Genomic DNA, 25,710 nt, shown 5'->3' on the forward strand with positions numbered 1-25,710 from the left:
GACAACCATTTTTGTCTTTTCTTTCTTTCCTATCTTTTTAATGATGGTTTGCTTTCTTCGTGTATGATGTCCTTGATGTCATCCTACAATTCGTCTTGTCTTTGGTTGTTAGTGTTCAATGCATCACATCTATTCTTTAGATGGTCTCTAAATTCAGGTGGGAAATATTCAAGGTCGTACTTTGGCTCTTGTGGACTTGTTTTAATTTTCTTCAGCTTCAACTTTTACTTGTGTGGGAGAAATTGATGTTCTGTTCTGCAGATGGCCCTCAGCCTTGTTCTAACTAATGATATTGTGATTCTCCATGGTTTCTTTCCATAGATGTAGTCATCTTTATTCCTGTGTATTCCATGTGGTGAGGTCCACGTGCATAGTCACTGTTTTTGTTGTTCAGAAAAGTCATTTGCAATGAATGAGTTGTTGGTCCTCCAAAATGTATCACGTGCTTTTTGGCATCATTTCTGTCCCCAAGGCCGTATTTTCCAACTACTGATCCTTCTTGTTTCCATTTTTTGCGTTCCAATCAGCAGTAATTATTAATGCATGTTGATTACTTATCTTATGAACTTTAGACTGCAGAAGTTGGTAAAAATTTCAATTTCCTCATCTTTGACATTAGTGGTTGTTGTATAAATTCGAGTAATAGTCGCATTAACTGGACTTCCTTGTAGGTATATGAATATTATCCTATCACTGACAGAGTTGTACTTTGGATGTCTTAGCCTGGGTTAATGTCATCAGATGGGAGTGGGAGGGATAATGGTTTTACTGGAGAGAGTTGCTTAGCTGATATAGAGTGAGCTCCTCAAATGGAAGTAAGAGGGCTAGCTCTGTTGGCAGAAATGATTGAACAGAATTTAGGAGCTCAGTGTCTTCAGCTTCCTGATTATCTGCCCATGTGTCCCCATCTCAAGTTTCAGGATCTCATTTCTTCCCAATCAATGTCCTCACTTTAACCTCAGATGCCATTTGAGGTTGAGAATTTCATTGGCACTGTAATTCAGCTACTCTTTAAATAAGACTTTTATTTGGTTTTCAGCAATATCAGCTTTGTTACTACAAGAATTAAGTTTTTCTTTCATAGCACAAATGGAAATTTTAAGGTTGTTTATGTGACACTTGAGCTATGACTCTGAAGCCCTGAGATCATCTCTTTCTACCACTGCTTTGTCTAATGAAAGTGGAACCAACCAATGAGGTTCCCTATACTTTCATTCTGACAAAATTATAGAAAAATATCAAACATGCTATCACCCAGAGGCTCCCTTCTTACCAATACCTGATCTATTGGTGGTGATAATTTGCATATTAATATTGCCATCTCACACCATGGATTAGCCCTCTTTACTACTAAAGGCAAAGTCATCAGCACTTTTCAGACTAGTCAGACTTGAGAACCAATTTAGAAAACTCATTCTTATGATTTTTTTTTTCTCTGGACCCACTCTCTGTACCAAACGTGCCTTATGGTAAAATACATGTGTTAGATATGTTTTCTCGGGCATAAGTTATTATGCTGTTGGCCATGAGGTCAGTATTAATGAATGAACAATATATATTAAATAATGCGCCCATAATCAGGAACACACATAAAGCAAGGTTGTGTATTGATTGATTGATGAAAATGTTGTGTCCAGGGGTTTGGAGGAACCTAACCTCCTGTATTTTCCCTAGGAGCAATGGATTCAGTATTTGCTAATTTAGCATTTAAGGCAACTTGGGGTTATAATAGGTAAATATACATGTGTGTGTGTGTGTGTGTGTGTATGCGCACACAAATGTATATACATATATGTTTTAATACATATATGTATCTACAGCTTCTAACCAAAGGGTCAGCAGTTCGAGTACGCCAGGTGCTCCTCGGAAACTCTGTGGGGCAGTTCTACTTTGGCCTATAGGGTCGCTATGAGTTGGAATCAACTCGATGGCACTGGGTTATGTGTTTTAATTATGTCATACTTTTTATATTTGTGTGTGTGTGTGTATATATATATATATATCTCCAACAACCTGTCTACCTTTCTATCTACATATATATAAGTTTGGATATATATACCCAAATACCGAAAGTATTATGTAATTAAAAGATAAAATTATTCTAATTGCAGGTCATCCCTTCTTAAAAGTATTTTCTTTTTATCCTGCTATAAGCCTTTCCCCTTTTATCTACTCATTATTCCTACTACCAGAGAAGGTAGAAAGAAGTAATTATAAATCAATTGGTTGTAATTTCTCTCTAATGTTTCCATTAAGGTTTTTGTAGGTGAGATGAATGAAATTTACCCCCAAAATATTGTATGTCCACCTGTAGATTAGTTTTCCCAGTGTATCATTTCTACTAACATTGACACTGAAGTTCAGATGAGCATTTTTCAGTCTACAAATGTCAACTCTAACTGGATATGACAATGAAATCTTGGAAATTTAGTGCAGATTGTTGAACCAAAAATAAATAAGCTATTTCAAACCAAAGCCAAGCTATTTAGAATCTTAATAATACAAACGTACATTCAAGTATTATTATAATAAAAATGCATGTCAAATGAGTTTGTGCCTTTTTGTTTGTCCTTTTGTTTTCCTCTTATTAAAAGGTGAATTTGGTGAAGTTTGTAGTGGACGTTTGAAACTGCCCGGAAAAAGAGAATTACCTGTGGCTATCAAAACCCTTAAAGTAGGCTATACTGAAAAGCAACGGAGAGATTTCCTAGGTGAAGCAAGTATCATGGGGCAGTTTGATCATCCTAATATCATCCATTTAGAAGGTGTTGTAACCAAAAGTAAGTACAATGGCAAATGTGTATGTGTGTGTTTCTGTAACATCACTATCTTGATTCTTTCTACTAAGTTATCATTAATTTCAAGTTAGAGAGGAAAGTAGCCATAATAATGCTAATAACAATTTCCCTAATAATAGTTACCATGTGTTCAGAAAATTAAAGCTGATCTTCAACCAAACTGAATTTTTATTTATTTTTTAAACCAATATATTAACCCATCTACCAAGAATTCAGTGTCAGAAAATAAGTCATCAGATAAAAGGAGCAGAAAGGTATCAACTTTTCTTTTCCTGGATCTTTCACATTTATCCTAATGAAATATTCACTTCAAAGCTTTGATTGAATCATTGAAGTTTAACATTTAATAAGATTCTGTACAACCACAGGTGTCTGCCACCTTTTAAGCAGTTCTTTGCAGCCAGATGTATTTCTCTTATTTATTTTCTTCATTGAGGTATTTTAACAATAGCCCCAAAAGACTTTAAAAATTCCCTGAGATTTATTATCTGTTAAAGAAAATCTAGTGTTTACGCAGAACTGCCTGTCACCACATATCTCTTTTAAGTTTGTATTAGTGCCTGGGTAATGTGCTTGTATGGTGAGCCTCTCAATATAAAGATTTCAAATCATTTTCACGGATCCAATGAAGTATTTATGTAGTGTAAGTGAGGTGCTTATTTTCTTTTACTCCATTCTTTTTGTCATTTCTATGTATTCTCATTTCTTCATTTGTCAATCAGACCATACATACCACTTACTAAAGTCATCTAAACACCCTGACAAGGTTTATTGTTTGAACTGAGTTCCAAGCATTTGTTCAACTTCCAGTTTCTATTAACCTTTAAATTACATATTCCAAATATGCCTAAGGCAATGTGTACTAAATAAATGCTGTTAAATGACTAAGTAATTTCAATTGATTTAATTGCTATTTAGACCATCTAGCTTTCAAATTTCAAAAATAAAACAAAGCAAAAACAAAGGAAAGGAATCTTTTCCATGATAACCAGGGGTAAAAGAAGCAAAATATATACTCATTAGTATAAAAAATGTAACTAGTTAATTCCCAAAGCTGTTGGAAATTAAACAAGATGTTCCAGATGAAAATGTGGAAACCCCTCACAAGTTCTAGAAAAAGACCACAGTAGGAAGTGTTATATTGACCAGTGACTAAACATTTGATTCAGCTTGTATTTCTGGAGGATTTTTTTTTTTTTTTTCATAGCTCAGAGAAATACTCATCTCTCTTAAAAATGCTCACAGAGAAATGTAGTGATACAAATAACCTGCATTCATGTGAGTTTCTGCAAAACTTAGATGTGGTTCTTCCTTCAGTTGAATTAGCATCCATACATTATTGTAAGGAAATATTTGATTAATTCCATGTCATTTCATCCTTCACATGGCTACCAAGTTTAACTTCCTCAAAATAAACTCTGACTATGACTTCTCATTACCCACATGGTAAAGGTAAAGTTCTATAGGAAACTAATCTACCCTCTGTAATGAGTTAATACGTAACATTTAGAAAGTTGTCGGGTTGCCGTTATTATTGTTTGCATACTCTTCACGAACATGGACTGTGGATCCAATCATCTGAATCTGAGTTCTGGTTCTCCCATAAACTACTGTGTGGGCTTGCACAAGTTAATTAAACATTGAGAACCTTAATTTTCTCATCAATGGCCTGGGGTGAGAATAGCACTGCCTTCATAGTATTGTAAAAATAACAAGAATTAATAAAATCAAAGCTTAGACTGGGAGCAATACAGAGTAAATATGTAATAAGTGTATAGTTATTACCTTTCTATTTATCTCTCCTCCTATACTCTGAACTCCTTCAGATGCATTTACTCTTAGTGCATTTTTCTTTGTTCCCAATTGCCTCTTTCTCTGAAATGTACACCCTCGTGTTCACTACCTTTTCAATTCCTTCAAAACGCTATTCACGTTCCATCATCTCTGCAAAAGAATTCCTCATCTCTCCAGCTTGAAGTATTACTTTCCTCTTTTGAATACTATGCCTATGCTAAGGATTTTTTTTTGCAGCAGTCTGTAACATTTTTTTACTTGTTCCAAAATTGTTATTCAAATATTCCATTTAATTTTGTCTCTTTTTTGTATATGTTTTAGCTCTCTAGCTAAAAACATATGCTCCTTGAAGATGTACATCACATTCTGAATGTTTATGTAAGCCTATAGCATCTAAGGAGCCCTGGGTGCAGTTGTTAAGCATTTGACTGCTAACCAAAAGACCAGTGGTTCAAACCTGCCAGCAGCTCCATGGGAAACAGGGGTGGCAGTCTGCTTCTGTAAATATCACAGCCTTGGAAACCCTGTGGGGTTTCACTATATAGACATATATAGGGTTTCCTATTTACTCTGTCCTATAGGGTGTCTATGAGTTGGATTGACTCAGTGGTAATGGGTTTATAGCATCTAAGGGGTCACTGGGTTGTGCAAATGGTGAAGGGCTCAACTACTAACAGAAAGGTTAGAGATTTGAACTCACCAAGAGACTCCTCAGAAAAAAACCCTGATGATATGTTTCCAAAAAGTCACAGCCTTGAAAACTCTGTGAAGCACAGTTCTACTGTATGGCTCACAGAGCTTCCATGAGATGGAATCAACTGAGCAACAACTGCTTTTTTTGTTGTTGTCACTGTTGCTGTTTTTTCAGTAACATCTAAAACTAATGCAATCAGTGGCCAGCATACTTTAACACACTGAGCTTTGATGTCATATGAAAAAGGGGGAATAAGTTTGTTATGTAGGTTAAATTAAGGTGTGTGTGTAGGACAAAATTCCAGGTAATAGTAATACTGAATAAGTATTTATTGTAATTTGTTTAAGTTACTGCATCAGACAGTAGTGGACAACAATCGAAATTAAAAATATATATATTCACCTGCTTTTATAGATCCTTGATTCACATTTTTTATGTGAATGGGTTCTGACTGAGACAAACTATGACAACTAAACTTCTCATACCAAGACAACTAATGTCCTCATATATTTTATGCACTCAAAACTTCTACTTTTAGAAGCAAATGCCAGTATAAAAAATAAGTCATACCTAAATTCTGTGAATTTGAATCTAGTCTCAAAAAATGGTACCAAGGGCTTCTGGCCAACATGGTGCCATAGACAGAAGCACCACACCGTCCGTCCATAGCAAAGACCCGAAAAACTAAGTGAAACAGAGACAGATGTCAATCCTGGAACCCAGAGTGCCAGATGAAGAGATAAGCCAAGCACTGAATGGAGTAACAAACTGACAGAGAACAGAGAGTGAGGAGAGATACTAGTGGTGGTCCCCTATTAGCTAATGCAGCGTGGATTTCGCCATCTTGGACTCCTGCCAGAGATCAGTAGTCAGGGAGCATGGGAAAGCAGCATCATGGAGCTCCCAGCAGGAGACAGAACATGCAGTAGCCAGAGATACACACTTTCCCACCCCCCATCCTCTCTCCACTGCTCTACCTCCATCCTTCCTGGCTGGCAGCAGTGGCTTGGCCAGCCAGAATTCGCAACATCTGTGCCACTTGGATTTGGCCCACCTGCATTGGAGATCAGTGGCCAGGAAGTATGGGAAAGCAGCTTGACGAAGTTCCCGGCAGGAGACACAGCCATTCCCTTAGCACATTTTTTTTTTTTTTTTTTGGCCTCTGTTTCTCTTCTCTTTCCTGTACCCATATTAGCTCCACACATCACAACCTCCCCCCTCCTTCCTTCCTACCTTCACTGTGCACTTAACATCACACCCCCAAGCAGCACAGGCACAGCCTACCAGAACCTGCCCAACAATGATTCTCGGCCCACCCTCTCAGCTCTAGTACATGCCAAAAACAATCCATCCCAGCCCCTCCCCTTCAGCCTGATCCGCCCTGCTGCACCATAGCTGAGTGACTGGCCCTGCCCATTGGACAAGCAGGTGAAAACTATTGTCACCACAGATGAGCAAACAACAAAGAATGCATAGCCCTTCTGCTCAGACATAACCAAGTAAAACAAAAAAAAAAAAAGCCGGATGAAACAAACAGATCTACAATCAATAAATAAAGAAAATAACTACTGAATGTCCTGAGGACAGCAGACAATATCAAAATATATATATAAAAAAAAAACATAGGACAGAATGGTTCCAGTAGGCATCCAAAATGAAACACCAGGTGACTTTCCAGTAGAAGAAAAGGCACTAGAACTACATGACAGGGAATTCAAATCTCTAATATTCAGAACTGCCCAAGAGTTGAAGCAAAAAGCAGACAAAAGTGAGGAAAAAATAGATGAATTTATGGAAAAGGCAGACAAATTCAAAGAAAATAAAAACAAAAAAAGGAATAATTCAGAAAGATAATACAAGAACAAAATGCCAAAAATAAAATCACAGCTAGAAATCATACAAAAAGAAAAACTAGAAATCCGAAAGATAAACAACAAGATTTCAGAAATGGAGAGTGTAATAGAAGGGCTGAGGAGCAAGTCTGAAACGATGGGAGACAGGATGAGCAAAATTGAAGACAATCACTTGGCTGCAACTCTGAGGAAAAATCAGAAAAAAAAAAGATTGAGGAAAAATGAAAAAAAAAAAAAAAAAAACCTGAGAATTATGTGGGATACAATCAAAAGAAAAATTTGCATGTGATCAGAGTTCCAGAACAGGGGTAGAAAACAGAAAGCACAGAGAAGATCATTGAGGGATTGCTGACAAAAACTTCTCTAATATCATGAAAGATGAAAAGCTGACCATCCAAGAAGATCAAAGCACACCATGTAGGATAGACCCCAAAAGAAAAACACCAAGGCATATCATAATTACACTCACTAAAACCAAAGACAACAGAAAAATCCTGAGAGCAGCTCGAGAAAAACAGTCAGATACAGAGCAGAAACAATAAGAGTAACCTCTGATTATTTGGAAGAAACCATGCAGGCAAGAAGGCAATGAGATGACATATCTAAAACTTTGAAAGAAAAAAAAATTCCCAACCAAGAATAATATATACTGCAAAACTCTCATTCAAATATCATGGTGAAATTAGAACATTTCCAGATAAACAGAAATTAAAGGAATATGTAAAAACTAAACCAAACTTACAAGAATTATTAAAAGGAGTCCTTCAGTCTGAGAACAAACAACATCAGACCATGGCTTGAATCTAGGATGCAAGATTGTACCATTCAGATACCAATCCAGGAAATGAACTCTCAAGGACTATCCAAAATCAAATATCAGAACAATAAAAAGGAATGAATGGTGTAGGTATAGAACTTTCTAATGGAGAGGAAGGCAAAGTGATACCAAGTAATAGTAGACTGGTTCAAACCTAGGAAGATAAGGGTAAATTTCAAAGTAACCACGAAGAAAGTTTAAAAAAAAACCTACTCATCAAAATAATGAAGAAAAATATAGTCTCGATAAAAACAAAATCTAAACAAAAAAGAAATCCACAAAAAAAAAAAAAAAAAAAAGGAACTCAGCACAGGAGAGTAAGAGGAACAAAAAAAACACAGAAAAATAAAAAAACACTACAAAATGACAGCAATAAACTCATACCTATCAATAATTACACTGAATGTAAATGGCCTAAGTGCACCAATAAAGAGAGAGAGTGACAGAATGGATAAAAAAACAGGATCCATCAATATGCTATCTACAAGAGACACATCTTAGAAACAAAGTTGTAAATTTATTAAAAATCAAAGGGTAGAAAAAATATATCAAACAAATAACTACCAAAAAAAGAGCAAGAGTGGCAATAGTAATCTCAGATAAAATAAACTTTAAATCTGTCATAAAAGACAAAGAAGGGCAGTATATAATGATTAAAGGGATAATCCATCATGAAGACTTAACCATAATAAACATCTATGCACCCAGTGTCAGGGCTCCAAAATATATAAAACAAACTCTAATAGCACTGAAAAGAGAAAATTGATGGTCCAACAATAATAGTAGGATTCTTCAACACACTACTCTCGGTAAAGGACGGAACATCTAGAAAGAAGGTCAACAAAGACACAGAGGAGCTAAAGGGCACAATCAGCCAACCTGATCTCATGGATCTATATGGAACACTCCACCCAACAGATGCAAAGTACACATTCTTTTCCAAAGCACATGGAACATTCTCCAAAATAGACCACACCTTAGGCCACAGAGCAACCCACAACAAAATCCAAACACTGAGATAATACAAAGTATCTTCTCTGACTACAACACCATCAAAGTAGAAATTAACCAGAGGAAGAGCATTGAAAAAAAAAAAAAAAAATCAATTACATGGAAACTGAATAACACCCTGCTTAAAAACCACTGGGTTATAGAAGAAATCAGAGATAGAATAAAAAATTTCCTAGAATCAAATAAGAATGAAAACACATCATACCAAAACGTTTGGGACACGGCAAAGGCAGTCCACAGAGGTCAATTTATAGCAATAGGTGCACACATCAAAAAAGAAGACAGGGACAAAATCAAAACATTACCAATACAACTTGAACAAATAGAAAGAGAACAGCAAAAGAAGCCCACAGCTACCAGAACAAAGGAAATAATAAAGATCAGAGCAGAAATAAAGGAAATAGTGAGTAGAAAAACAATAGAAAGAATCAACATAACCAAAAGTTGGTTCCTTGAAAGGATCAATAATATCGACAAACCACTGGCCGTAATGACAAAGGAAAAACAGGAGAGGATGCAAATAATCCAAATAAGAAATGAAACAAGATCCAACTGAAATAAAAAGCATCGTAACAGAGTATTACGAAAAGCTATACTCCAAAAAACCTAGAGGAAATGGACAAATTTCTAGAGACACACTACCAACCCAAACTAACACAAAATGATGTTGAAAATATGAACAGACCCATAACAAGAGAAGAGATTGAAAAGGTAATAAAACAGCTCCCAAAGAAAAAAGCCCTGGCCCAGATGACTTCACTGGAGAATCCTACCAAACATTCAGAGAAGAGTTTACACCAGTACTGCTCAAACTACTTCAGAATGTAGAAGAGGGAACCATACTTCCGAATTCATTCTATGAAGCTGGCATAAACCTGATACCAAAACCAGGCAAAGACAGCACAAAAAAAGAAAATAACAGACCAATATCTCTCATGAATATAGATGCAAATATTCTCAACAAAATTCTAGCCACTAGAATTCAGCATCATATCAAAAAAATAATACACCACCACCAAGTAGGATTCTTACTATGTATGCAAGGATGGTTCAACATTAGAAAATCAATCAACGAAATCCACCACATAAATAAAAGGAAAGAAAAGAATCACATGATCAACTCAAGCAACACAGAAAAGACATTCAACAAAGTCCAACACCCATTCCTGATAAAAACTGTCAATAAAATAAGTACAGAAGGAAAATTTCTCAATATAACAAAGGGCATCTATGCAAAACCAACAGCCAACCTCATTCTCAACAGAGAGAGGCTGAAAACACTCCCCTCGAGAACAGGAACAAGGCTAGGATGCCCTTTATCACCACTCCTATTTAACATTTTACTGGATAGTCCTACCTAGAGCAATAAGGCAAGAAGAAGAAATAAAGGGCATCCAAATTAGTAACAAAGAAGTTAAACTGTCCCTATTTGTGGATAATATGATACTAAACATAGAAAACCCAAAAGACTCCATGAGAAAACTACTGGAACTAATAGATTCAGCAAAGAAGCAGGATACAAGATAAACATACAAAAATCAGTTGAATTCCTATACCTCAATAAAGAGAATGATAAAAAGGAAATCATGAAAAAAAATACCATTTATAATAGCCCCTAAAAAATAAAATACTTAGCAATAAATCTAACCAGAGATGTAAAAGACAATGAAAACTACAAAACAATACTGCAGGAAATCAAGAGATTTACATAAATGGAAAAACATACCATGCTCATGGATAAGTAGACTCAACATTGTGAAAATGACAATTCTACCCAAAGCTATTTACAAATGCAATGCAATACCAATCCAAATACCAACAACATTCTTTAAAGAGATGGAAAAATTTAACATTAACTTAATATGGAAAGGGAAGAAGCCCCAGATAAACAAGGCACTATTGAAAAAGAAGAATAAAGTAGGAGGACTTGCACTACCTGACCTCAGAACCTACTATACATTGACCAGTGGAAGAGAATTGAGAACCCAGACGCAAATCCATACACCTATGGTCACCTGATCTTTGACAAGAGCCCAAAGACTGTCAAATGTGGGAAAGACAGACTTTTTAACAAATGATGCTGGCAAAACTGGATGTCCACCTGCAAAAAAAAATGAAACAGGATCCATGCCTCACATCATATACAAAAACTAATTCAAAATGGATCAAAGACCTAAATATAAAGCCCAAAACTATGAAGTTCATAGAGGAAAAAATAAGATCAACGCTAGAGGCTCTAATACACGGCATTAACAAGGTACAAACCACAACCAATAACACAAAAATTCCAGAAAATAAGGTAGATAACTGGGATCTTCTAAATATTAAACACTTATCCTTAAAAAAAAACTTCACCGAAAGAGTAAAAAGAGAACCTGTAGACTGGGAAAAAATATTTGGTTATTACAAATCAGACAAAGGTCCAATTTCTGAAATCTATAAGAAAATCCAATACCTTTACAGCAAAGAGACAAAGAATCCAATTAAAAAATGTGCAAAGGAAATGAACAGACACTTCACCAAAGAAGACATTCAGGCAGCCAATAGACACATGAGGAAATGCTTGTGATCACTAGCCATTAAAAAAAAAAAAAAAGCCATTAGAAGAATGCAAATCAAAACTACAGTGAGACACCATCTCACTCTGGCATTACTGGCACGTATGAAAAACACAGAAAATAACAAATATTGGAGAGGCTGCAGGGAGATCAGAACACTTATGCACTGCTGGTGGGAATGTAAAATAATACAACCATTTTGGAAAACGATATGATGCTTCCTTAGAAAGCTAGAAATAGAAATACCATATGATCCAGCAATCCCACTCCTAGGAATATATCCTAGAGAAGTAAGAATCATCACACAAATAGACATTTGCACACCTATGTTCATTGCAGCATTGTTCACAATAGCCAAATGCTGGAAACCCAACCTACATGCTCATCAACAGATGAATGGATAAACAAACTCTGATACATACACACAATGGAGTATTCCACAACAATAAAGAACAATGATGACTCTCTGAAGCATCTATTAACATGGATGAACCTGGAGGGCATTATGCTGAGTGAAATAAGTCAATCACATAAAGACAAATATTGTATGAGGCCACTATTGTAAAAACTCATGAAAAGGTTTACACACAAAAAGAAAACAATCTTTGATGGTTACGATGGAAGGGAGGGGTGGGGATGGAAAAACACTAAATAGACAATAGATATGTGTTAACATTAGTAGAGGGTAAGACAGTACACAATACTGGGGAAGCCAGTACAGCTTGTCCAAGGCAAGGTCATGGAAGCCCCAGAGACACATCCAAACTCCCTGGGGGACCAAATTGCTGGGTTGAGAGCTGTGGGGACTATGGCCTCAGGGAACATCTAGCTAATTGTCATAACATAATTTATAAACAAAATGTTCTACATTCTACTTTGGTGAGTAGTGTCTCGCATCTTAAATGCTTGTGAGCGGCCATCTAGGATACTTTACTGGTCTCACCTCTTTGGGAGCAAAGAAGAATGAAGAAAACTAAGGATACAAGGAGAAGATTAATCCAAAGGACTAATGGACCGCATTTACCACGGCCTCCACCAGACTGAGTCAAGTGCAACTAGATGGTGCCCAGCGACCACCACTGACTGCTCTGACAGGGATCTCAATAGAGGGTCCTAGACAGAGCTGGAGAAAAATGTAGAGCTAAATTCTAACCCAAAAAGAAAGACCAGACTTGTTTGCTTGAGGGAGAATGGAGAAACCTGAGAGTATGGCCCCCAGACACCCTTTCAACTCAGTCATGAGGTCACTCCTGAAGTTCACCTTCAGCCAAAGATTGGACAGGCCCATAAAACAAAAGGAGACTAAAGGGGCGCACCAGCCCAGGGCCAAGGACTGGAAGGCAGGAGGGAACAGGGAAGTTGATGATAAGGAACCCAAGCTTGAGAAGGGAGAGTTTGATATGTCATGGGGTTGTTAACAAATGTCATAAAACAATATGTGTACTAATTCTTTAGTGAGAAACTAGTTTGTTCTGTAAACCTTCATCTAAAGTACAATAAAAAAAAATTAAAAAACACCATATTAAAAAAAGTGGCAAAATGGTATTGAGATTGGGAAAAACATTTTTTATATTTTCGATCTCTTATTTGAACATTCTATTTGATGATGATGCCCACCATATGACTATGCATAAAAGTTAAGCAAAATGTAAATATTTAAAATGTTTCTTTGTTTTTTACTTTTGTTCTATATAAGTTGAAACTATGTTTCTCCTTTATATGATGTTCAATTTAGGAAATCTTCAACTTGTTTTTCATTTACCATGTAACAACTCTATTTATGTCCTTAATTCCATGCTCTCTGATATGATGCTAATTTATTCAGCAATTATTTTCAGCCTGCAACACACAGATAATGAGACATAAGTGCAACTAAATCTTGTGATTTTTCTGATTGAAGCTGAGGTAAGGAATTTGAAGTAGCACTCCTGTGGGTGGTGCTATCCTGAACCTCCACCTTTCCTGAATCACTGCTTTATCTGCCAGAAACTTGGAACCTCACTCAAAACTCTTCTGTGATTTGTTTTTAAACAGGACACTTCATAAATAGTGATATATTCTAGAGAGATTTCCTGATGACTTAAAAAAAAAAATTACAAGTCTTCATCTAATTGACTCATTTGCAATGCAACACACTTTAATATATACAGTGCCAACTTTTACTATTTTTAAAGATTCAGGGATAAAATCAAAGGAAAAATATAAATTTCCCGTTACAGTATATTTAAGCTTTTTTTTGTGCTGGTGAAAATTATTGTGAAAACTGATTAAATAAATAATCTCTGTGAAGTCTGAATGGGGGATTGGTGATGCAGTAGTTAAAAGCTCAGCTGCTAACCAAAAGGTCAGCAGTTCGAATCCACCAGCCACTCCATGGAAACCCCTGTATTCCAGAATTGACTTGACAGCAACAGGATTTAATGGGTATGGAGTCTTAGAATTAGTCATTCTTATATTTATTAATTTTGTGTTATGTACAAATAAATTTTACTCACCTTTTAAATATATACGTTTAATCAAAATCAAAGGGTAAAAATATTAGAGGAATCTTTCCCACTTTCTTTTTCTTTGAAAAGTATGGCACATTCACTGACAATTGATTATTTAAATTGTCAGATAATTCCGAATTATTTATATACATTTTGTAATTATCTTTCAAAAACTTTGTTTCATTCTATATGAGGAGATCACACTATCTTTACAGGCCCTTATTATATACTGACCAGGGCTTTTTCAACAGACTTCAAACAAATCTTCCCAGTCTTGGCACTTTCTCCCTTTATTCTACTCCTTACACATTGCCTCCACATTGATTTTACTAAACCATTGCTTTCCTATCATGCTTCATCATGAAACAAACAAATTGACAAAAACACAAGTATTTTGATACTTAACCTGATATAGTTTCACCACATCTCCATATTCCACTATTTCCTTTCCAGAAAACTACCTTATTCTTGCTCTGTCCCTTTGAGTCCTAGTATGTCCTGTCCATTTTCCTCAGCTCTACTTGACTTTCAGGTTTAATTCACTTGTGAACTTTCCATGAGATCTGTGTCATTTATCTCATTTTTACTTCTCTTCTCAGTATCTAATTGACATAGAGTAATCACTTAATAATGTTCTCAGTGGTTAAGTAACATAGAACTTCCCAGATCTTTCTTAGAATGTAAACTTCAAGGGGAAAAGATCATAGTTTTCTTCAATTGTGTATTCCAAGTTTTTAGATCAGTGCCATGCATATACTGCACTTCATATTATTTGTTGAATGAAGGAAACCTTACCCAGGGGCAATCTCATTGCCCTATAAACTCCAGTAGCACTTCTCAATACATTCTCTTGCTCTACATTTTATTATATTATTATATGTTACCACCCTTACTACATAGTGACACATTTATATCTCCCATAGTGTCTTTCACAGATCCAGACACATTAGGTAATTAAAACAAATATACGAATAACATTAAATAAGTGAGTGAATAAATTATAATTCTTTAAGGTTAACAATTAGAGTAATATATATAATATTAACTTTATGTACTCTTATAAAACCATGATTTTTTTTTAAGAGAAAAATAACAATTCATGGAAAGAAATTGCCAGGAATCTTTCCAAAGGTTGCTGCATATAGTAGTTATTACTATGACTAATCATTAATGCTGTTTAAGCATTTACTAAACTTAATTCTTTTTATCTTATTTCTCCTTTAACCTTCAGAATAGCCCTATGCTACAAGCACTAATATTTGGTACCATTTTATGGATAGGAAAAATAATACTAAAGAGGTTAAGGCCCTAATCCAATATCCTAAAACTAGCATGGACTGCCAGGTTTTAAAGCAGCTCTGTCTGACTCCAGGGCCCAAACTCTTAAATAGTGTACTTTAGCATCTAAAATTTCACTGTTCTGTATACACTTGACAATAATTGTTGATTTATTCAAAAAGCACTCACTGGACACCTAACATATGTTCTGTTAACTAATGGAGACAGAACAGAGATTAAAACTGAGTCCATGCCTTTATGAATCTTGCATTCTGGTGGAAAAGACAAATAAATGCATTCATTTATGTGTTAAATGGAGAAAATAAAGCTGTGTGAGAGAATTCAAGATAGTTTCTCTTAAAAGTTGTTGGTTTCTATTTTACTTAGGAAAGGTTCCTCTGATTAGATAATGCTTGAATAAAGTGAAAGTATGCACCTTGCAGATATCTTCAGAGAGAGTTACAGGAATGGGAGCCAACAAGGCTCTGATGGAACTTGCATGGCATGTTCAGGGAACAGCAAGAATGTGGGTGAACGATGCAGTTAGCCAGGCCAGTCTTAGCTTGTAAGGACTCTTTAGTCCTTTTAAACAGCACCTCTCACTCTGAGCTTTGGAGCATTTGGAGCCAAGGAGTGAAGGGGTCTGACTTACACATGAACAAGATCACTGAGGTTGCTGTAGTAAGAATTTAAGTATTTAAGCAGGGAGGCAGTGAAGAGGCTACTGAAATAATTGACAAATCATTGTGGATTAGACCAGGGCCTTGAGCTAACAACATGGAGAGTAATGGGTAGATAATAAAGATATCTTGAAGGCAGGCAGAGTAATTCTTCTGGGGAATTGGATGGGAAGTGTGAGAAATATAGAGGAATCAACAAGGATTCCAAATTGCTTGTCTTCAGTACCTAGAAGAAAGGAGTTGCCATCAATGGGTAAGAATTTGGGAGGAGCAAGACTGTAGTTGGTAATCAACAGTTCATTTATGGACCTGTTAACTTTGACATGACTGAACAAACCAAACGAAACCCATTTCTGCCGAGTCGATTCCGACACATAGCGACCCTATAATAGGATACAGTAAAACTGCCCAATAGGGTTTCCAACGAGTGCCTGGTGGATTCAAACTGCTGACCTTGTGGTTAGTAACCACACCCTTTAACCACTACACCACCAGGGTTTCCTGACTAGCACCATCCAATTATAGATGTTGCATTTACCTTTTGACTGGGAAGTATAAATGAAACTGCTTGAAGTATGAGTATGCTCAAATTTCATGTCTTTGATTTTACAAAAGAAAATCAAAATCTATGAATCAGTGATATATCATGATGGAAATAAATAACTTTACAACTGAAATAGAAACAAAAGTCAGCTCATTAATTTAGTACTTCTTTTTCTTTGTTAGGACATATGCAGGGCTTTAATAAATGTATATGATATAATTATTACAGATTAACAAATGCTCTTCTTGAAAATATTTAAGTACCAATCATCTGAAAAATAATTACAGAACTATAGAAACAGAAACCTTGTAGACTCATGCATTGACAATTAATAAATTACATGCTAATGCTATTTTAATATTTAAATGTTATTCAGGTTTCAAAATAGATCATTATTTAAGAGCTGTTTGTTTTGTATTTTCAAATATGTTGTATTTGAAATATATATTTACATATATTTTGTATCTAAGAACATATTCTATATAGTATACGACTATAATACATATTGATATATTTATGTTACAATTTATTATATGTAATAATATAGTCTATATATTATACATAATGTGTATATATATATAAATTTAAAAAAGAGCTGATGAAAAGTAGTAAAAAAGATTTAATTTTTTTTTAATATAAATAGAAGTGAAAATGAGACCTATGTAGGATAGCCAAAGATTTTGGAAGTTATTTAGTCTAGAACAATAAATATTAAAAGTTAGCATGTTAATTAGCATCAGACATACAAAGTTTCGTTATAAGTGAAGGCAACACATTTTATCTCCATGCGCCTCTTTTCATTATTTAATAAAATAAAGCTGTTAGATTGGATAGTTCTTAGATTCTTCACTCCCTCCAAAAAGTCTATAATTTCTGACTCCATAACTAGTTATTATTTATTTTTACTAATGTCATAACACTTCTATTTTATTTTTAATTTAAGAAATGAATATGTAATGAGAAAGTTTATGTGCATGCAAATAATCTGAAACAAAAGAGAATATAATAGAGAATTTGGAATTTCTACACATAGAGACATTTAGCATTTCCATGTTCCTGTCTTGTTTTCCAAAATTAAAAATTATATACAATTACAAATGATTTGTCCTAAAGTGTTAGACAACAAAATAGAATTAAAATATATGAGCACCTTTCTAAGTTTTAACTTGAGGTAGTTTGTTTTGTTGTTGTTTTGCTCTTTCAATAAACATTTTATATTTCTACTACAGGCACAGATCCTGTTTTCTGGTTGACCACTAGCCATTAATAATTGCTTCACCATCTTTGAGTTATCCCACATTTCCCTTGGGGGAGAAATAAACATCATTTCAAGCAGCTGCAAGTGTTAGTGTACTAAATGGAAACCAACCATTAGAGTGGTGTATATTTATAGATATTTGACTATTAACACCGACTTACTTTTATCATTTACAAGTCTTATACAGTGTTCCTACGAGAAACCCAATAACAATCATTTTCCAATAAATTATGGTGCTTCCAAATCAAATAGTCCCTCCTACCTCTAAAGTGGTACCATGTGCTTATTGATGTACAAATGGTTTCAAATGGCAGTCAATATGAAGGCCAGTAAGCCCACATGAAGCCGAAACTCCTGTGACATGGACTAGTCCATTGTTTCTGAAACTTGAATGTGACTCTGGGAATATTCTAAAATATCTAAAATGCAGAATCTATTTCAATAGATCTGATTGAAGCCACATATTTTTTATATTTATAACATGCTCCCAGGTGATGTATGTGTAGGGTCCACACTAAGTAGCAAGGAAGGAATATATCAACATTCCCCAAAGTTTGTTTCACTTAATGTTTGTCCCTTGAGATATCTTTTGAAAAAGGATTCCATGAGCAGGTGTGGTGCACTTTATCCTGTTTTGGAGATTCCAGATGGGTAATTACAGCAAAAAAAAAAAAAAAAAATCACACAGTAAAGAAACCAAATAAATTTTCTATAACAAAATTTGTGAGACCATTTGACTCTACAGTGCCTACAGCATATATAATAATCATGTCAGGATAGAATATTAATTGAGAGAAGCTGAATTCATAACAGATCTACAATCATTGGTTAAGTGGTTAGGTATGCCACACCTATGATTACAAGTTTCATACACACACAAAAAGTAAATATTTGTGAAATTTTAAAGTAAAATTTTAAATTTAAAATGGATATTAAGAAATTATAGACATCACAGTATGGATAAAAGAAGTACCAGAATGATTAATAATAACTGCCTTATAGATCATTAAATTCTAAGTCTGTGATTATCAATAATAAATGTTAATATCAAAAATAATGTGTTTCTATTACTTCTCAGATTCTCCTTGGGTCATCAGAAGATAATATAAAGTAATATAAAAAATCTAGTCTGTGATTAATGTCATATTTTGACATGTTTTATGAGGTATTTTTATATGTATTGTTAATATGTTTTTAAAATTATTGGCATATCTATCCTTTGTCTATACTTCAAGCTGGACAATGGAAAATGGTTTGTACCATTTTATTGAATTTGCAAGGGTTAGAGCAAGCCACGTTAATTATTGCTCTGTCATTCTTGCAGGCTAGTAGTAAGTGAGAAAAAACACAAACCAAACTAAATGTGATTAACATTAAATGACTCAAGCATGAAAAAAAATTGAAAAATAATTGAATGGATCCTGAAGTGTCTTATTCTTATCAACAAAAGAAAATCATCCTTGTTTGCAAACATTCATTTTAATTGCCTTTCCCCACTTTCTGAAATATAAGAGATGTTTTAGTTTCTTTCCATAACATTTTTGTTTTTGACATTATGATCTACACTGTCATAAATAATCTGACTTTTAAAATTAGGAGATTCAAGCTACAAAATCTTTAGCATGAATACAAGATCTCCATCTCTCTAAAAAGTAATGACTTCTTCTTTCCAAATGTCTACTCTTTAGTGTTAATAAGTTTTCTGAGCAATGCATTTTATTTAGAGAATAAACATTTCTTCTAAATTCAGAGAATTTTGGGTTGAATTTAATAAAACTAAGCCAAGAAAGAAATGCTTTTACATGGGAATTCTAATCGATTTCTGCTCACTATGCCTTGGAGAGGAGGGATAAATACTTGCCAGTGACCCATAGCTGTACAAAGTAAGTCTAAAAAGTGAAAGAGTGTGTCAAAAAGAAGAAATTCTAGAAAAGAGAAAACACTATAGTGTTGTTAGGAGAAATATAGGGAGAGCCCTAAAAACATAAAGAACTTGTGATAAAGTAGATAATGATATACATAAAAAAAATTATAAAATCTCTTTTCTTATAAGGGTATCTGCTTATGTGATTTGAGCTGAGAGGTGCCAGTTAAAGAAATCTGATGTGGGTTTCTGCTGGAACTTAGGTCTTCCAATGCTTTATGACAACTCCTTCCATGGATTTCTGTAAGTGAAGGGAGAGATCAGGTAGAATCAGAATAAAAAAGCAACACAGGAAGATTGGGATAAGCCTAAAATCCTTATCACAGACTGATACCAGAAAATCTAGATCTCTTTCTAGTTCAGTCATGGCTGATGTCTAGCAAGCACATACTCTTTTGGCTGTAATAGATCTAAAATTATTGAAATACTTGTATACCGTGGTAAAAAGTTGGTGCCAGATTTGCCCACATGCCCCGTTTATATGCTTGTTCAGCTCCCTCCCTGGATACTTCTGACATCCTGAAATCCAACAACCAAACCCATTGCCATCGAGTTGTTTCCTACTCATAACGACCCTATAAAGGGGTAATGCCTGGTATAGACTGTGCTCCAGAGTCCTACTCCAGCACTAGGGTTGGCATAAATTCTGACATGCACTATGTACCCATCAACAAAAGTTGAAATGGGCTCAGAGATATGAACATCAAACCAAAAGGTCCCAAAGCAAAATTTTGTCTTTTTCACAGTTTGTCTGAAGCCCATTAAAATAGGTGTGACAATATAATTAAAATAAAGTTTAAATTGGAAGCATTTCTCTCTTCATTAGTTATACTACAGAGGAAAAATATCTCTTTAAAAAAAAAAGAAAAAAAAAACTGTGCGGTCAGAGCCCTTTACAAATACAATCCAAATCACTATTTTTGCCTTTAAAAAAAAATTAATAACTAAGGAGTTGCATTTCTATCCACTTTTAAAATCAGCATTCTTCATCTCATTTTCTGTCACTTTCTCATTAAGAAAGAAAAAAGTCCAGAGTTCCAGCTATATTTGAACTTGATGGGCTCTTTCATGACAAGATGCCTTGGCATATGCTACTCCCTCTGCCTGGAATATCTGTCACCTCTTATTATACCAGCGACCCCTCCACTCTTCAAGGTTCAAATCAAAGGACATCTCCAGTGCATAACGTCTGCATGTACAATGCCTTGTCTGATGCAAGCACCGACAAATATGTGTCAAATGACTTATTTTACATAAAGTTTTTTTTAAGTTTTCTGAACTTAAAGAGGACGAGAGAAACGTGCCTGCCTTTGTATTTGTCACATTTCATTAAAAGAATGTTATCTCTAAAGTAGTTTAGATTGAGAGAATTATTATAAATGAGAAATTAGACTCTCCTATCTTATTAAAATTTTTTTTTTTTTATCTTATTATTCTACACAGTGAGCTTTAAGGTATCTTGGAATGAAAAAAGTCCTTTTTCTTTTCAGTTATATCTTTTTCATACGTAAATAATCTAACTTTCTACCTTTATGTCTGCATTCCTGGTATTGTGGTACATATAAATATTCCAGCTCTAATTCAATGACCTGAATTAATCACTTCTCAAGTAAAATGCAGACACTGTTCAGGATACTGCCATTAACTTAATTATAATGCATTTGATGATTATATAGGCTTTGCTTTCCTTCATAATACAGAAAGTTAATAACAGTGTAAGAGTTATTTTGTTGTCATAAGGTCCGCTTGCCTTATCTCAGATTGGTTTAAATTTTATGTATTATATTACTATTAAAGAGTAAAAAGGAGTGTGTTAAAGTGCAGTGGAGTAATAAAGCTAGCAACCATGTTTTAGATATTTTCTGATATGGCAATGATTTCTGACCTCTTATTTTTCATTTTGTATCACATACCGATTAGGTGCAAAGTGTCATAATTTCATGGAGAATAATATTCTTTTAGCTTACACCTAGCAAGAAAGATAGTTCACAGAAACAAATTTGATAAAGTTTATAAAACAATAATAAAACTAAAATCCACAGCTGTGGAATCAGTTCCAACTCATAGTGACCCTTTAGGGCAGAGTAGAACTGCCCCATAGGGTTCCCAAGGCTGTAAATCTTTATGGAAGCAGACTGCCACATCTTTCTTTCTTGGAGTGGATGGTGGGTTCGAACTGCTAGCCTTTTGATTAGCAACCGAGCACTTTACCCACTGTGCCCCCAGGGCTCCTCTAAAATGATAATAGTTAACTCTTACATAGCAAATTGCAAGTGATAGGCAATATTCTAAGTGTTTTGCAGATATATATGCCTTGGTGGAAACTCCTGTGACCCCCTTTTACAGATGAGAAAACTGGGTTACAGAAATGATAATTGGCTTTCTCAATACCAGGTGATTGACCTGGGATTCAAAGTCAAGCAGCGTGGCTCCAGAGTTTGCCCAGCTAACCTCTAAACACTCTAGGCTGTACTTATGTGTCAGGCATGAAAAGAAGATCCGTTTCAGAGGAACGATGATTGCAAGAAAACTTTCGATGCAAGGGAAATTAGTACAGTACAGTGTTTTGAAGAGTAAAAAAAAAAAAGAGTTAATAGAGATTGTTCATGGTGAAGAGGGAGAATGGAGGAAGTCTTTAGGAGGGGAGTTACAGGAACATAGAGATAAAGATAGGGAAGTGAAACACAAATTTAAAAGATTATAAACAGGCCGTTTAGGCTGGATAGGAGTTTTCATTTAGATTAGTGAGAAAGATGGATATGTTTGCAGTGCCTTGCTGGATATTACTTCACACATTATCTACTACCTCTATGAAAATGGAATTCACCCTTAAACTCATTTTCTACCTAAATTGATCCTTGTACTGGCAACTGTGTTTATTTTTTGTATCTTAGGTGTCATCTCTTTTATTATTCTTGTGATACTCTTCTCATTGACCTCATCCATTACACTGGGTAAGGTTTTATTATATAAAGAGTTAATTTGCAACTCAAAGAGGACTTCGTTTAATGAATAAAAATAATTTGGACAGCAATAAAAATTCCCAGGTAAACTTTACCTAGATAAGAATGCAGTATCAAAGAGCAGCAGCTTATCTCACCGTGTTTTCTTTTCAGGTAAACCCGTAATGATAGTGACAGAATATATGGAGAATGGCTCTTTAGATACATTTTTAAAGGTAAGATTTGTGATTAATTTAATTATTCTAAGTGTTATTTATATATTGACCTTAATGTTGAAGATGACATTAAGCCACTTGAAAGATAAAGGTTTAAATAGAATAGAAATATCTGAAATCAGAATAATTATACTGCAATGATTCATTTTGATTTGAATTTTTTTCCTTTCATAAAACTTATACAAGGCGTCACCTTGAGTCAGAATTGACTTGATGGCATTTTGTTTGTTTGTTTTATACTTTTAATTCCCAAAAGGAAGGAAAGAAGGAAGGAAGGGAGGATGGCTGGAAACTAAATGAAACAGGAAAGGCAAGGTGTGGAGAGGAAAGGGGAAGGAAGGAGAGGGAAGGACAGGAGAGAAGAGGAGAGGGGAGGTGAGGAGAGGAAAAAAGAAATAAATGTTTAAAAGCACTTAACTTCCTCAAAGTACATGGTAACAGGCAGAGCAAGGAAAAATGTCCAAAGAATCCATGCGAATAATCTCCATCAGTGAGAACAGTGGGGATCTGTGGCGTTCTAAGCTCTCATACCTCATCTACAGGCCAGCCACTACTTACTTTCAGGATTTTTTTTTTTTTTAATGCAAGTCTCCAAATTTTAAATGTTAACAATTTATTTTATTTGTAAATATGTTGTGCTAAACAATGAACATACTTGCAGATCTGATTAAAAGTATAAGCTGGCAGTTTGTAACTTTCAATATACCCCACCACCCACTCACTGCCATCAAGTTGATGCAGATTCACAGCGAGCTTATAGGACAAAGTAGAACCACCCCATAGGGTTCCCAAGGCTGTAACTCTTTAGGACAGAGGCAGACTGCCACATCTTTCTCCCTCGGAGGAGCTGGTGGCTTCAAACCCCCAGCCTTTTCCTTAGCAGCTGAGTGATTTAACCACTGTACTAGCAGTGCTCCTTACTTCCAATATAAATGAAAAAAAAAAAAATGTTGCTATGGAGTCAATTCCAACTCATAGCAACCCTATGGGACAGAGTAGAACTGCCCCATAGTGTTCCCAAGGAGTGGCTGGTGGATTTCAACTGCTGACCTTTTGGTTACTAGCCAAGTTCTTAACCACTATACCACCAGGGCTCCATAACTTTCAATATAAGGACTATTATTATCGATTAGGGACGTTCATAGGACAATGGCATTGATGACAATTATATGACCAGCTTGTGCAATGGATTTGATGGTAATCTACTCATAAGGGAAAATTTTCCTTCAATTTCCAGCCTCTACTATATTCTGTTCCCAAATTTTCTATCCACATCTCTAAGTCCTTACATCTATTAAAGTCACATCATTCCTTTATTTCAAAATAACTGGCATGTGAGCTGTATTCTATGTGACTGCAGTACATTCTTGGCCTTTGGCCAAGACACAACATTCCAAAGAAATGCAAACATTGCTCAGTCATCTCCCTTCCATCTACTGTGCAGGAACTCCCTTATTTTCTCTTATGTCCACTGGCCATTTCATCTCTACCTCAACATCCCTATCCAACTAGCTTCTTTCAATTCACTTCAAAAATGTGCAGGCACTAGGTTGGAGTGAAGAACACACTCCTCTGATGGCTCAGAATAAAAGAGTTACGAAACAGTAAAGGGCAGCATAATGAGATGTTTGACAAAGGCTTTCAAAGCCTTTATCAGCTGTGCCCAGGCAGAGGACTGATAAACTTTACCAAGTTAACTATATTTTTTGGAACTGTTTCCATTTTCCTTCAGATAAAAATTGCACATGAATTTTGATGGGGTGACAGTATTCATTTGGGAATTGAAGGAAGATCCTTTGATATTTTCTCCCAGTGATGGATGTTACTAGATTAATATTTCTACACTGTCTTTACAGAAAAACGATGGGCAGTTCACTGTAATTCAGCTGGTTGGCATGCTGAGAGGCATCGCTGCTGGAATGAGGTACCTTTCTGACATGGGCTACGTGCATAGAGACCTTGCTGCCAGAAACATCTTAATCAACAGTAACCTTGTGTGCAAAGTGTCTGACTTTGGACTTTCCAGGGTACTGGAAGACGACCCTGAGGCAGCCTACACCACGAGGGTAAGATCTAACAGAATGCATTTCTGAAGCACTAGACGAAGAGGAATTTAATTTTTAAAGATTTTTAAGGAAACACCAAAAAGGGCATTCTTCTGATAAAACCAGGGAGAGAGAGAACATCAAAAGCCCAGATAATTCTCCTTGTTATTTTTCAGTAAAGTGAGACATTAATAAAGTTTTAAATGTAAAAGAAAAAAGTTTGTTTCCTAAATAGCAATTTAAGTCCCATTTTTTTTCTAGTATGTGATTCAATGTATTTCCTTCCTATAAAATGGGACACTTATGTTAATCGCTTTACAAGAAAATATTCCAAACCTGCACGCCCCCCTCTTTCTCTATAATACGTATTTTCTTATGGATGAACAATTTGGATATATATGCCTGCTTTTAAAAATTAAGAGAAAAAAAAAATCTTTACCCCAAAAAAAGCAACAGGAAAAAAATTTCTTTTGTGAATTTTGAGAAAATCTATATACTAATTACCAAGTTAAAAAAAAAAATTTATAATGTAGATTTCCCCTCATAATCCAATTTCAGTCATTTGTAAGTTGACTGAATTAAATAAGATACCTACGTCTTTGATAAAACAGTCTAACCAACCAAACCAAAAAAAAAAAGCTAAAGGAAGAGAAAAGCAAATCTAAAAGAGAAAACATCATGTCAGGGGTAAAGTGTGGCTTTAAGTGTTTAAGATATCTGATTTCATGTTTGTCTTATTAACTGTTACATTTCTTAGGATTGCATCTAGCAACCTAGACTTACAATTCC

The 25,710-nt window shown here is 35.1% G+C and overlaps 1 protein-coding gene across 1 annotated transcript in view; it reads left to right on the plus strand.

Moving 5' to 3' along the window:
• LOC100661279 (ephrin type-A receptor 5) overlaps nt 1–25,503 on the plus strand; it is a 68,567-nt gene extending 43,064 nt beyond the window's left edge. The window contains exons 4-6 of the mRNA XM_064285756.1: nt 2,595–2,780; nt 22,815–22,876; nt 24,733–25,503. Coding sequence (XP_064141826.1) covers nt 2,595–2,780; nt 22,815–22,876; nt 24,733–24,969 — 485 coding nt within the window. The 3' untranslated portion in view covers nt 24,970–25,503. The remainder of the gene's footprint in view (nt 1–2,594; nt 2,781–22,814; nt 22,877–24,732) is intronic.
• The last annotated feature ends 207 nt before the right edge of the window (nt 25,504–25,710 follow it).

This window comes from Loxodonta africana, chromosome 5, assembly GCF_030014295.1.
Source record: "Loxodonta africana isolate mLoxAfr1 chromosome 5, mLoxAfr1.hap2, whole genome shotgun sequence".
NCBI lineage: Eukaryota > Metazoa > Chordata > Mammalia > Proboscidea > Elephantidae > Loxodonta > Loxodonta africana.